Below are 12,699 nucleotides of genomic sequence, written 5' to 3' on the forward strand. Positions count from 1 at the left end.
GAGACCCAGCCCAAGGATCTTCATGCTGGCCTGACCATGGGGACCTGGTGGAGGATATTGCCTGAACCCAGAGTGGGAAAGAGGCCTTCCCTGAGGTGCAGCTGGGGAGGCTTCATGGAAGACGTGATAAATGGACCGATGGCGGACTCAGATACTGGGAGTGGAGACATGGCTAGCCTGTGGTTTCCTGGAACATCCCTGGCACAGTCGGGGCCAGAAGGGCCGAGCAAGGTCCTCCTCCAAGAAAAGTCGGAGAGAAGGCCACAGAATAAGTAGGAATGGAAGGGTATGCCTAAGGAGGAGCGGTCACACAGCGCCAGCCTGAGACCTCCCCAGCCTGCCTCCGTTGAAACTGTTGACAACCATAACGGGCATTGAAGAGATGGTTTAGTACATAAAGCATTTGTGCGCAGGCACGAGGACCTGAGTTCACATACCAGCACCTGTGTAAAAAGCCAAGTGTGTCACATGAGCCTGCCACGCCAGCACTGGTGTGTTTGTGTGTCAGGAGTGAAAGCAGAGGATCGCCGGGGTTGCCGGCCATCAGCCCAGCTCCATGGTCAGCGAGAAACCCTGTCTCAGGGGAGTAAGGCAAAGAGTCATAGAATAGAACACTCAACGTCCTGCTCTGGCTCCGGTACACATGGGCAAGGATGCTGCACCAGTACACACGTGTGCACATATAACACACACACACACACTAATAATAATAATAATAATAATAATAATAATGATGGTAATATACATCCCATAATAGCAGTAAACGTTTATTGAGGCCTCATGTAGGAAGACGTAAGTGGATTTTCTCTTTTACTGACTCTTCCAAAGGGTTACTACTGCTGTCCCTGCTGTATGTAGATGGAGAAACTAAGGCACAAAGAGGCTGGACGACTTGCCCACAGCCACAGACCGGACATCTGAGTGGAGGCAGCCTGGTCCAGGGCCTGTAACACACTCATCAGCCAGTGAGGAGCTAAGTACACGATTACCCAGAAACACCCAGAAAGGCAGAAGACCCCCTGGGAGGATGGAGTCGTGATTACCCAGAAATGCCCAGAAAGGCAGAGGACTCCCCACCCCCACGCCAGGAGGATGTCATCCAGCTCTGATTCCCTTTCTGTGGTTCAAGGACATGGTGTGTCTGATGGAGAATCTACCCCACCCAGCTGCTCTGGTGGCAGGAATGCTTGAACACAAACCCCCAAATGTGACCTTGTTCAAATGCACAGCGAAAGACGATGGATGTATGAAGGCCAACGGCGTTGGAGGTCCCAGACTCTCTTACTGGTCGATGGGCCCTCAGACAGGTAACAGCTGCATTTCCAGGGGCAATTTTGGAGCTAATGCCTTGGCGCACAAGCCAACAGTGCCCCCTACTGTCCATCGTGGGGAAAGCACTGTCTGTCTCCCACCTGGTCTGACAGGCAGGTCTAAAGCTGTGCAGATTCTCTCCCATTGTGGGCAGAGTTTGTAGATTTTGAACACACACCGTCATGTCCACCAGGAAAATCCGGTCCTACGCAATGATTTAGGAGCCCTCAAACCCTGCTGGCTCTGTTTCCGGGAAGAGACAGAGGCCTGGCTTTGGCTGCTGGTCTACACCACCTGTGGGAGCTAAGGAGGGCAAGGGCTGGATTTCTTGGCCTTTGGAAAGATGGAAAGTTGAAGTCGTCACCAGTTGGGACTGACAGAAGGAAGAGTGGCCCCAGGCATGGGCCACGACAGTGTGAGTATCTGTAAGTGCTGAGCAGGTGTGATCCAGCCTGGCGTAGCCTCCTGGCTCGCAGGCCCGTGCTCTGTCCATAGCTGGCCAATGGAACTGCACTCAGGTATGAAGGACCAGGACAAGGATCCGCACGCTGTCTTCTGCCCTAGGTAATTCTGAGAGGTGAAAAGGATCCCTGGAGAGTACAGCGGACTCTGGTGTTCCGCAACCAGCCCACCGCCTTCCCTGGATGAGCCAGGGCTGTGGGCTGCTGGGAGTAGGAGAGGCTGAGGCTGCAGGCTGGGAGCTGGATTAGTGTGTCATCTGCGAGGAGCTGACTGCCTCCTTCTCTGCCTTGGCTTTGGCATCTGAGTAATGCCTCTGTGAGCAGAACCACAGGAAGAGGAAGAAACCTGCAAGACAGGCTGGTCAGTGAGAACGTCACCAGAACCCAACAACTTCCTGTCGCTGGGGGACAGAGGGACAGACCCAGAGGGCACCTTCATGCAGTTCAGAGGCAAGCCTCTCCTCTGGGCAGATGTGTCCCCACACCAGTTTAAATGGAGCTGTGGGCTCAGTCATCATCCACCCCTTGACCTAGAGCTCCCCAATGACTAGCCCCTCCCAGCGCCCACCGCCCTGCAAGCTCCTGCAGCCTACCATAGAGCGAGTTGAAGATGGTGAAGAGGAAGAGCTGAGGCAGCAAGAAGACACTGATGGAGAAGAAGGCCAGGGCCCAGGTGGTGCCCAGTAGCACAGTGAGGCCCAGCACCATGACAGCGTCCCGACAGGCCCGGGGCCTCAGAGCCTTCTCCCGAGCCCGGAGCCTACACAAGATGCACAGGGCACAGGCCAGCACCACCAGGTTGAACAGAAATGTTAGGCCACCATAGCCCATGACCAGGACCCTGTGTACTGTGGGACTGCTCACCCAGCACCTGAGGAGAGGAGAGAGGGCCACGATTAGCATGACCCCAAGACCTGCACGAGGCCAAGTGCCTTGGGAGCCTTGGGACCGACTCTTATCCATGCCTGGTCTCGCTGGCCCAGTGATTGTAACTTGCCTGATAGTTGGTATGCCCAAGCCCCTCGCCCAGCTTCCCATCAGCCACCACAACAGGATCATCCAGCACCTCCACCCACTCACTGAAGGGCCTCCTTTCAGCCACGGTGCCTCAAGCCTCCTCCCCTCCTCACTCTGCTGCCTCAGCTCCTCCACGCCAATCTGACCAATGTCCTAGTAGGTCACTGGCCTGGGCTCTCACTCTGGAAGCTTCCTCTTCCGTTCTACCCACCATCATTATCTTGCCATCACCTTGGTGCAATGGGACACACCTCCCTAGACATGTCCCCACCGAGAACTGAGCAGTTTGTGACGCACAGCCCCATGGTTTGGTGGGTAGATGATCCAGTATGAAAGAGCTGTGGAGAAGATGAGCCGCAGGGAAATCCCACAGAAGGCACTGAACCTGGGGGTGCCTGCTGGGCCCTGACTTGGGCCTAGGCCCTCCAAGAGGCCTTGGGCTTTTCCTGTCTAGGACACCTTCAAGACAGGTGCTAATCTTTGCTTAGGTCAGAGCATGCCCTAAGGTCAACATGGGTTATCCCAGGCGCTCCTCATTACAGACCAGGGGCAGGCACCTAACCATCTCCATCCCACAGTTAAGGCTTCTGCTCAGGAGCTCAGGCTGGCTGGGGCAAGGGTGGAACCTGAAGCCCCTTGGTCTGGGCCCTGAGTGTGAGTTCCTGTCACAATCATGTATCTAGATACCCGCTCCTGGGGCCCTGACACTGGAGTCATGGTGTCTTTGAACATCATTTGCAAGAGCTATGTGCATTGGTAACCAGCATTATGCGTCCTTTGCTTTTGCTGCTACAGAATGTTCTAGCATGAAGGCTCTACCACTGCTTGCTACTCCAGCATCCCCGCTACATGACCAGACTATGTTTGAAGAGTGCTTTTTAAAACGTCATTTTAGTTTAGGGATGCAGATAGATGAAAGGTGGGTAGATAGGTAAGTAGATGATAGATAGATAGATAGATAGATAGATAGATAGATAGATAGATAGATAGATAGATACATACGTACATACGTACGTACGTACGTACATACGTACGTACATACATAAATACATGGATAGATAGATGATAGATACATACATACATACATATATACATACATAAATACATGGATAGATAGATGATAGATACATACATACACACACATACATACATGGATATATAGATGATAGGTAGGTAAGTAGATATATGGATGGATGGATGGATGGATGGATGGATGGATGGATGGATGGATGGATGGATGGATGGATGGATGGGTGGGTGGGTGGGTGGGTGGGTGGGTGGATGAATGGATGGATGGATGGATGGATGGATGGATGGATGGATGGATGGATGGATGGATGGATGGATACAAAGGTGGATACATGGATACATAGATGATAGAGTTCCATGAGTTTTTAATGGAAGATAAAAGTCACCAAAGCGGGAGAACAATCTCCTGAAGGACAGAAAAAGGTAAGAAATGCAGGAATACTGGTTCATAGTGCAAAGATTCCCATTTGTCCACTGCTGTGTTCCTGTCTTGGGGACGTGACAATTAAGCTCTTTTGTCCCCACTGCACGTGATATAATGAGGTATATCTCTAAAGGGGCTCACCCCTCAGCAATATCCATGTCACTTCCCACTCTTCCCCAAACTCCCGGTGACAGCCGGGCGTTGGAGCTGGACAATGTCTGGGGGACCTGGACAATGTCTGGGGGACTTGGACAATGTCTGGGGGACCTGGACAATGTCTGGGGGACCTGGACAATGTCTGGGGGACCTGGACAATGTCTGGGGGACTTGGACAATGTCTGGGGGACCTGGACAATGTCTGGGGGATTTGGACAATGTCTGGGGGACCTGGACAATGTCTGGGGGACCTGGACAATGTCTGGGGGATTTGGACAATGTCTGGGGGACCTGGACAATGTCTGGGGGACTTGGACAATGTCTGGGGGACCTGGACAATGTCTGGGGGACTTGGACAATGTCTGGGGAACCTGGACAATGTCTGGGGGACTACTCTGGAGCTGCTGGCAGGCCGAGTCCCAGCTTTTAGTTGATAGCCTTGGATCTCATGGAAGAGTTGTTGGGCTGCCTGTGCCTCAGTTGTCCTATTGTGACATAGGGCTGGCAGTGGGGCTGAGCCCTCACTGTGAGCGTTGAACATGCTCATCCACCATCATGCCTATTCCCATGAACCCTGAGCCATCCTGAGCTGCCATGGTGGCTGGACTGCTAGCTCTCCAGACGGCTTCATAAGGGTCTTATTCATCATTTTATTTACTGTTGTTATATGTGCATGGTGTGTGGGAGTGTAAGCATGCATGCCATGACGTACACAGATGTGGGGGTCAAAGGGCAGTTTTGGGGAGTTCGTTTTCTCCCTCCACCATAAGTTCTGGGGATAGAATTCAGGTTGTAAGTTTGGGCCTTTACCCACGAGCGGTCTCACTCACCCTCCACAGGGGTCTCCTCCACTACTGTGGTGTACCCACCTGTTGGAAGTGTTTTATCGCAATAATAATCTTGATGTCCTTGAATGTAGAAAGCCACAGCAGAGCTTGTCTTCCTCTCTGCTGCCTCCCCCCGCCCCCAGGCCCTGTGGAAGCTGAGTTCATCCCCCTTAGCATTATCCACATATCCATCCATCCCCCAGGTCCCACACCGGCCGCATGGGAGCTGGGGTGCTGGCAGTGTCCTGTGCTCTGTGCAAGGAAGAGCTAAGCTGAGCCTGCCAGCTAAACAGGGTGGCCTGAAGACACAGCAGTCAGGTGCCAGTTGAGCTTGGCAGCTCTGGTGCCTGCACTGGGTAAAACCACAGAACCAACCATGTGGCCATGTGATATATGGCCAAGTGTTGCCAGGACCTCCTAACTCAGTGGGTCTGAACCCTCACAGCGGTGACATATCTGATATCTACGTTACAATTCATAACAGCAGCAAAATTACAGTTATGAAGCAGCAATGAAAATAATTCTATGGTTGGAGGTCACCACAGCATGCGGAACTGTTTAAAAGAGTCGAAGCATTAGGAAGGTTGAGAACCACTGTAACTGGTCCTGGAGGCTCAGCAAGTATTGGTGTCCACTCTATGGCTTCCTAGTCCATCAGCACAGAGCAGGCATCCCCTCCTGCAGAGACCTCAGGGACACGGAAAGGGTGAGAAGAAACCACTGGGATGCCCCCCCCCCCGCAAAACCATGGCTCCCTCTCTGCCCCTCAGCCATCACTTCACCCTAGAAAGCCCAGGTCCGCATGGCCCCTTTATCTCACCGGGCACTCACATGGACACATTCTGGAAGGCTGTGCCGTTTTCCTGGCTAGTGAAGAAAGAGATCTCGCGAGGCCCGTACACTGAGCTCTTGACCACCAGAAGAAGTAGCACCAGGAGGGCAGGAAACCCTGAGGGGCGAGACAAAGACAGGAAGCCCCGAGATGAGCTGGCTCTGGTCCTTGGGCCTGCTGGCCGAGGAGGGGAGGATGCACACTGTCCTGGGCTGCGGCCCCACACGGGCGCCGGCTTCAGAGCCAGCTTGGTGGTCTTGAAGGAGGCTCATCTCCCAGATGTAGTCCGTGAAACTCCAGAGCTGAGTGGCAGCAGCGGTGGTGGCCCCCTGGGAGGTGGCAGGGAGCGAACAGGAGGTGGGGGCGGCCGGGGAACTTGAGAGGAAATAGAGATAATGACAAGATGGACGGAGGTGGTTGCAGGCGTCCGTGGTGGCGCTGCTGTGGCAAAGGGGAGGAGTGAGGGGATGGTGGTGGGGTGCAGTGAAGGTGAGGAAGGGGATGGGGACAAAGGGGGTGGGGTGCTGGAGATGGGAGTAAAGGCAGGTGTGGGTGGTAGAGGCAGGGACCTGGGGGTGGTGATAGTGGGAGCAGGGGACTGGGGGTGCTGAGAGTGGAGGTGATGAGGGTCCCAATAGCAGTGATGATAGTGTTGGAAACGCAGATAGGGAGGTGACGGTATGCAGGAGCAATGGTGGTGTTGGGGGTGGAGGGGATGGTGGAGCTGATGCCAGGGATGGAGATGGAGTTAGAGATGCTGGAGAGAACTTAGTAAGGGGTGGTGAGCGTTGACGGGGATGGTAGCTCATGCTCATGCAGTTGTGGTCACTGGGACAGGCAGGAGGACCTGGGGTCAGCACCCTGGACTCGGGCAGCTCCAGAGGCAAGTGAGACAGGTGTCCCTTACCCCAGCCCAGCGCGCAGAGCTTGAGCAAGTATCGGTGGATGTAGACATTGTAGACGCGCCCCAGGAGAAGGTAGAGGTTGAAGCCTTCGATGGCCATCCAGGTGAGGCAGCTGAGCAGTGCGTAGTGTAGGGTGGCAGCCAGCACCAGGCAGACTGAGCTGGGCACTATGGGCGGGGCCATCTGGGAGCTCAGAAGGAAGGTGACATTCAGGAGCAGAACAGAGCCCTGCAGGTTCACGTGGATGCGTGAGGTGGAGTCCCTTTGCTTCCTGCGGGTGGGACATCACTCAGACAGTGCCACGGCCTGGCCCACAGATGCACAGTGATGGGGAACTGAAGCTAACGGGGAGAGACGCAAGAGCCGCCACACTGTTAGGATGGCGTACGCTCTGTGACCCTTCCCTCTGAGCAACCCACCTGCCCCGGAAAGCTGAAGGAAGACACGAAGCGGCAGTAGGGTTGGGGGACCGGGCAAGGCAGGAGTTACCTGGCGTGGGCATGCAGGAGTATGGTGAGCAGGGAGGCCACAATGGAGACGCTGCAACCCACCAGGGAGATGTACTCAAGGGGCACCCGTAGCTCAGCGGGCACCGGGTCTGCAGAGAGCTGCTACAGGAGCAAAAGGAGATGAGGATCCGAAGCTTAGAAACACCCAGCTCTCTCTGGGCGCCACCAGAAAAGCCTCCCAGGCCTCAGTTCCAAGTTCCTTCCCCACAGCCCAGTCCTGCCTTGAATGAAGCCACAGCCTGCACTGTGGCTCTTGTAACCCCCAGGCCCCTGAAAGCACTCCCTGCACATAGGCGGGGCACCCTTCTCCCACTGTATGGATAGGCACAAGTCTGGGCTGAGACTGGGTGAGGGAGGCTCTTGAATTCCACTGGTCTGAAGGTGCTGTTATCCCCCAGGGCATCCCAGCTGAGGGCCAAGCCAGGATGGAGCGAGCATAGTGGAGGGGTAGAGATGGAATCCTGTCTTAGCGTGATTTTGCCCCTGGATCAAGCCATGCCTGAAGCCTAACAGACTTGTAAAGGAAAGCAGGTCCCTAACTTGACTTGTGTGACTTAATCACGGGGGAGGGGGGGTTGGGCTCACCGCCCTTTACGCTGTCTTCAGCCTTGCTCCTGTGCCACCTCTCAGGGGCTCCCGAAGCTCCCATCCCCGTCACTCAAGGCGCATGCCCGCATACCATGAGAACGGCGAAGTAGGTGAGGTGGTTGCAGCGGCAGAGAACCTGAGAGGATGAGGGCCGCTCTGTAGAGCAGCCCTCGGGGCTCCAGGCCCCCCAGCTGCGCTTGGCGGCTCCCTCCTTCCAGAAAACACAGGTTACTGTGTACCCTTCCTGCAATGAGATGTGCGAGTCAGTCCAGGGGTGCGGGGTGACATCCCATGTTAGGGGCTGGGAGCCCGGGGCCCAAGGGGGATTCAGCTGCACCACTGTCAACATTCTGTGGGTGCTGGCTGGGCTTTGGCAATCCCAGAGGCCAGCCCCACTTCCACCACAAGTTCTCAGTGTCCTGGACAAGTGGGCAAGCTTCTCTGAGCCTCGGCGTATTCATCTGCAAAATGGACCCTACGTATCCAAGTCACAAGGTTAGCAGAAGCACAAAAGGCCACTCAGCCTTCGGGGTGGGGGTGGCAGTGGTGGCCCTTCCTGTGGCAGGTCTTCTATAAGCCACTGTTTGCTACCTCCTCACAGACCCATCACGGGAGACTCATTTGCAGCCAAGCCCTATGACGGAGGCAAGGGGTCTGATGCAGACACACGATGGAAAGCAGCAGAGGAGGGACAGACAGAAGGAGGCCTTAGGGGACATGGACTGAATGGAAGTGGAAGGGGACACTCATTCCAGAGGGAAGGGTGATGGCAAAGCTCTGAAGGCAGGAGGAAGGGTCACCGAGAAGATGAGAATGAAGCCTTCCTGACAGACTGAGGCGCACGGAGCCAGAACACAGACTCTGGACTTCTTCACAGGGAGGCAGGCAGGCTGGGGACCCAGAACGGCATCAGGACTCATGTCTCCCGGCTGCTCCGTCTCTCTTCCAACATCAGCACCAGCCCCACCCCACCCCATGTGGCCCAGCCTAGCAAATCCACACATCTCATCCTCCTGGACACAGCCTGCCTCGGTCACAGACACGTGAGTCAGTCAGACCTTTTGGAGCCCTGGTTTGCACTGGTGGGGAGGAACCTTAGACGCAAACCTGGTGTCTTCAGCATCCATCTTCCCATAGGAATGAAAGCCAAGGAAAACATTGCTGAGAAGACTAGAGAAGACGGAACTTGACAGTATTATGTCTGTGCCTGGATCCAGCCATACCTGAAGGTGGAACGCCCCTGAACATTCCATTGATAGGAACACATAAATCCCCTTTAGAGCTTAAGCTGGCTCTCTAGCACTAGCAACTGAAAAAAAAAAATCATGACAAAATTCTTTCTTCACAGAAATTTTCGAAGAACAGAGTTAAAGTTGTTTCCCATATGGTGCCACGATTTTCAGTTTGGCCAAAGCAGGGTTGACAGGAAAGCTTCAGTGGCTGGGGCCCAACAGTACCAGACTTTGGTTGTGCCAGAAGCTGATGTTGACCGGCTTCTGAAGGTTGTTCACGGGCCTGTGGTCCAGCTGGGCCCCCAGGACATAGTTATTGAGCAGGGATGAGTTACTATCATCCTGGAAGGGCAGGAGAAAAGAGGGTAAGTAGAGGGGAGCCAGAGAGAGCCCGTGTGAGATCAGAATCCTCATCCCAGCCCCTCCTCCCTGTCGCCTGGAGTCAAGCTTCTGGGCAAGCCAGTGAAGGATTATCTAGATCAGGTTAGATAGGCCTGTGCCCTCCTGCCCACCATGATGGACTACATCCTCAAACTATGGGCCAACAAATTCTTCCCTGAGTTGCTTTTGTCTCTCCCTAAAGCAGGTAGGGAAAGTGGGTCCCAGAGAGGCAGTGACCAGCTACAGTTGCAGTGAGCTGGTCCCCACTCCCGGGCCCGGCCTGACCCGTGACACAGAAGCCTCCTTAGCCACCCTCTGCTGACCTGGAAGAGGTCTGCAGTGTAGAAGTAGATGCAGACGAGCCGGAGCTCGGCAGGCCTGGACGTCACACAGGCCTTCTTGGTCAGCTCAGCAGGGAACTGCATGGCATGTGGAGCCCAGGCCTGGGGAGGGCAGCAGATGGGCTGAAGCCTACTGATCAGAGATCACGGATCCAGTCTCAACACCTTTGGGCTCCCTCCCCATTAAACAGTACCAGGCCCCACCTGAGCCCCCCACTTTCTGACGGCACCTCCTCCCAGACCTCCCCACCCATCTTCGTTCCCTGAGAACAGAACCACCCCAGCACACACGCACGAACGCACATACACGCGCACACACACACACACGTGCTCGCACTGGCCAAGCATCCTGCCCTATTAACACCAGAGTCTTAAAAGGACACAGGTGGTCCTGGCTGCCACCAGCCCCAGGGACCTGCCCTCCACCTGCCTCCAAGCAAAATCAGGATGAAGGCCCTGACCACGAGGAATCATGGAGTACCTCCCCTGTCTGCTCTCTGCAGAGGAAAGCAGAAGAGGCAACTCCCAGCTGGTCAGGGCAGAGCGTGGACAGGGGACTAGGGTACCAGGCAGTGGGGGAAGATCTTGACCATAGCCCCTGCAGGACTTCCCTGTCTGCCTCTGACCTGGGAGGCATTTGTCAGGGTGGCACTGGACAGGAAGAGGCCAGGAAAGTCACAACGCAGCTTGAAGACCAGAGACTGGATGGAGTTTGTCTGCAGCGTCAAGTTGTGTCCGCGGAAGCTGGCATTGAGCAGCATCTCCTCCAGGAGATGGATATGCCTGGGAATGGGCAGCAGTGGGGGAAGAGCTGGAGACAGCCTGGGGGTGGGGCCTCCCATCCCACCCAGCCCTCCCACCGTTACATCTCTACGCCCCAACCCTCCAAGCCGCCCTGTGTAACCCATGTCCCCAGCCCACGTCTTAGAGCCCCTCCCTGCCTAGGAAATGCATGGACCCATTTGACTCAACACTTCATCAAGGGTCCTCACTAGACAATAAACTCTGGGAGGGCTATAGCAAGCCTCTCTTGAAACTCCAGACCCTGGTACCAGGCACACAGTGGGTACTCACACCGTGGGCATTCAGTCACCACAAGCTGAATGTGTGTATGGCTGAGGGTGCACCTGACTCACCTCACTCTGGAAGACAAGGTCCGGCCAAAGGGCTGCTCAAGGCGCTTCATCAGGTGCAGTAGCCCTGACAGTGTTTCTGCGGACAGTGGGACTCAGGCCTTGAGCCAGCTTCTCAGCACCCCTCCCCCAGGAAGCCATCACCTACCTGCTGGGATACTTTGAGCAGCCAGAAGGCACAGGCAGAAGAGAAGGGACCTGTGTGCACCCATGTCCTCGGCTGGTGTCCTCTTGGCCTTGGAGAGGGGATACCATGGTCAGTACCTCTACCTTCTAGATATTTGTGTAACCCCCCCAGCTTCCTTTCCTCCTCCTCCTCCTCCTCCTCCTCCTCCTCCTCCTCCTCCTCTTCCTCCTCCTCCTCCTCCTCCTCGTTCTTCTCCTTCGTTGTTGTTGAGATAGGATCTTCTGTAGCCCAGGCTGGCCTCAAACTTGCTAAGTAGCTGAGGGAGACCTGATCCTCCTGCTCCTTCCCCACAAGGTGCTGAGATTGCAAAGCTCATCACAACACCCACCAGTACTGAGGATCAAACCCAGGGCCCCATGCATGCTAGGCAAGCACTCAACCAAGCCAGCTCCACCCCTAACCCAGGACGGTCAGCTTCTCCTCTACTTCTCCAACTCCTTCATAAGGAAACTCAGGCGGAGGCCAGAGTCTGTCTTGGCTTGAAGATGGCTGAAGCCAAGTGTCCTTGACCCCAGAAAGTCTGACCACTGAGTATAGCTGCCATTAGCTGCTCAACCGGAGAGTCTCCCTGAGGGTTCCCACCTCAATGGGTTCCGGGTGGGGTCTACTAAGAGCAAGCAAGGCATAATTCTGACCCATCCTGTCACTAACTGTACAAAAGGGATCTTCTCACATCCTTTCCCAAGTTTATCTCTATGCTGACAGACCTTGCCTAGCAAGTCCAAGGCCCTGGTTCAATCCCCAGCACCTCAGAAAAAGAAGAAAATAGATGAATGAATTCTACTTAAATACAGTAAGATTATGTCTGCCCCCAAAAACCCTTCCAAAAGGAGGCTGGACGGATCAGATAAGCACAAAGCAAAAGGCATAGCGACACACGCCTTTAATCCCAGTACTCGGAAACAGAGGCAGGCAGATCTCTGAGTTCGAGGCCAGCCTGGTCTATAGAGAGTTCCAGGACAGCCAGGGCTATGCAGAGAAACCCTTGTCTGGAAACACAAACAAACAAACAAAAAAGATAATTTTTTAATTAAAAAAAGCCACAAGACAAAAAAATGGGGAGGAGGAGGACAGCTGAGATTTCTCTAGTGACATCGAGCAAGCGACTGCCTGGGAAATAAATTTCACAGTTTTATCTATCATTGCAATGGGGAAAGGAGGGGGACGTGGGGGAGATATGGGGAGCAAGGAGACACCAGCTAGTTCAAGGCTCATGGCCTTGCAAGCACTTGAGAATGGGAGGCATCAGGGGCCTCTGAAGAGGGGGTGGAAGATGAGGCTAAACAAACGATTTAGTCAGGGAGACAGCCCGATGGGTGAGCCCTTGCCACATCAACAAGAGACCAGAGTTTGCATCCTTAGAACC

General features: G+C 54.7%; 1 protein-coding gene across 2 annotated transcripts in view; it reads right to left on the reverse strand.

Annotated features, from left to right (window-relative positions):
* Nucleotides 1-752: 752 nt before the first annotated feature.
* Nucleotides 753-12,699, reverse strand: part of Adgrg5 (adhesion G protein-coupled receptor G5) — a 20,040-nt gene continuing 8,093 nt past the window's right edge. For both annotated transcript variants that reach the window (XM_006985234.4, XM_076571653.1), the window contains exons 2-12: nucleotides 11,295-11,382; nucleotides 11,150-11,225; nucleotides 10,640-10,796; nucleotides 9,996-10,115; nucleotides 9,517-9,633; nucleotides 8,151-8,303; nucleotides 7,452-7,573; nucleotides 6,965-7,233; nucleotides 6,057-6,174; nucleotides 2,366-2,643; nucleotides 753-2,118 (exon numbers count right to left, since the gene is read on the reverse strand). In XM_006985234.4, coding sequence (XP_006985296.3) covers nucleotides 2,018-2,118; nucleotides 2,366-2,643; nucleotides 6,057-6,174; nucleotides 6,965-7,233; nucleotides 7,452-7,573; nucleotides 8,151-8,303; nucleotides 9,517-9,633; nucleotides 9,996-10,115; nucleotides 10,640-10,796; nucleotides 11,150-11,225; nucleotides 11,295-11,358 — 1,575 coding nt within the window. In that variant the 5' untranslated portion in view covers nucleotides 11,359-11,382 and the 3' untranslated portion in view covers nucleotides 753-2,017. The remainder of the gene's footprint in view (nucleotides 2,119-2,365; nucleotides 2,644-6,056; nucleotides 6,175-6,964; nucleotides 7,234-7,451; nucleotides 7,574-8,150; nucleotides 8,304-9,516; nucleotides 9,634-9,995; nucleotides 10,116-10,639; nucleotides 10,797-11,149; nucleotides 11,226-11,294; nucleotides 11,383-12,699) is intronic.

This window comes from Peromyscus maniculatus, chromosome 5, assembly GCF_049852395.1.
Source record: "Peromyscus maniculatus bairdii isolate BWxNUB_F1_BW_parent chromosome 5, HU_Pman_BW_mat_3.1, whole genome shotgun sequence".
NCBI lineage: Eukaryota > Metazoa > Chordata > Mammalia > Rodentia > Cricetidae > Peromyscus > Peromyscus maniculatus.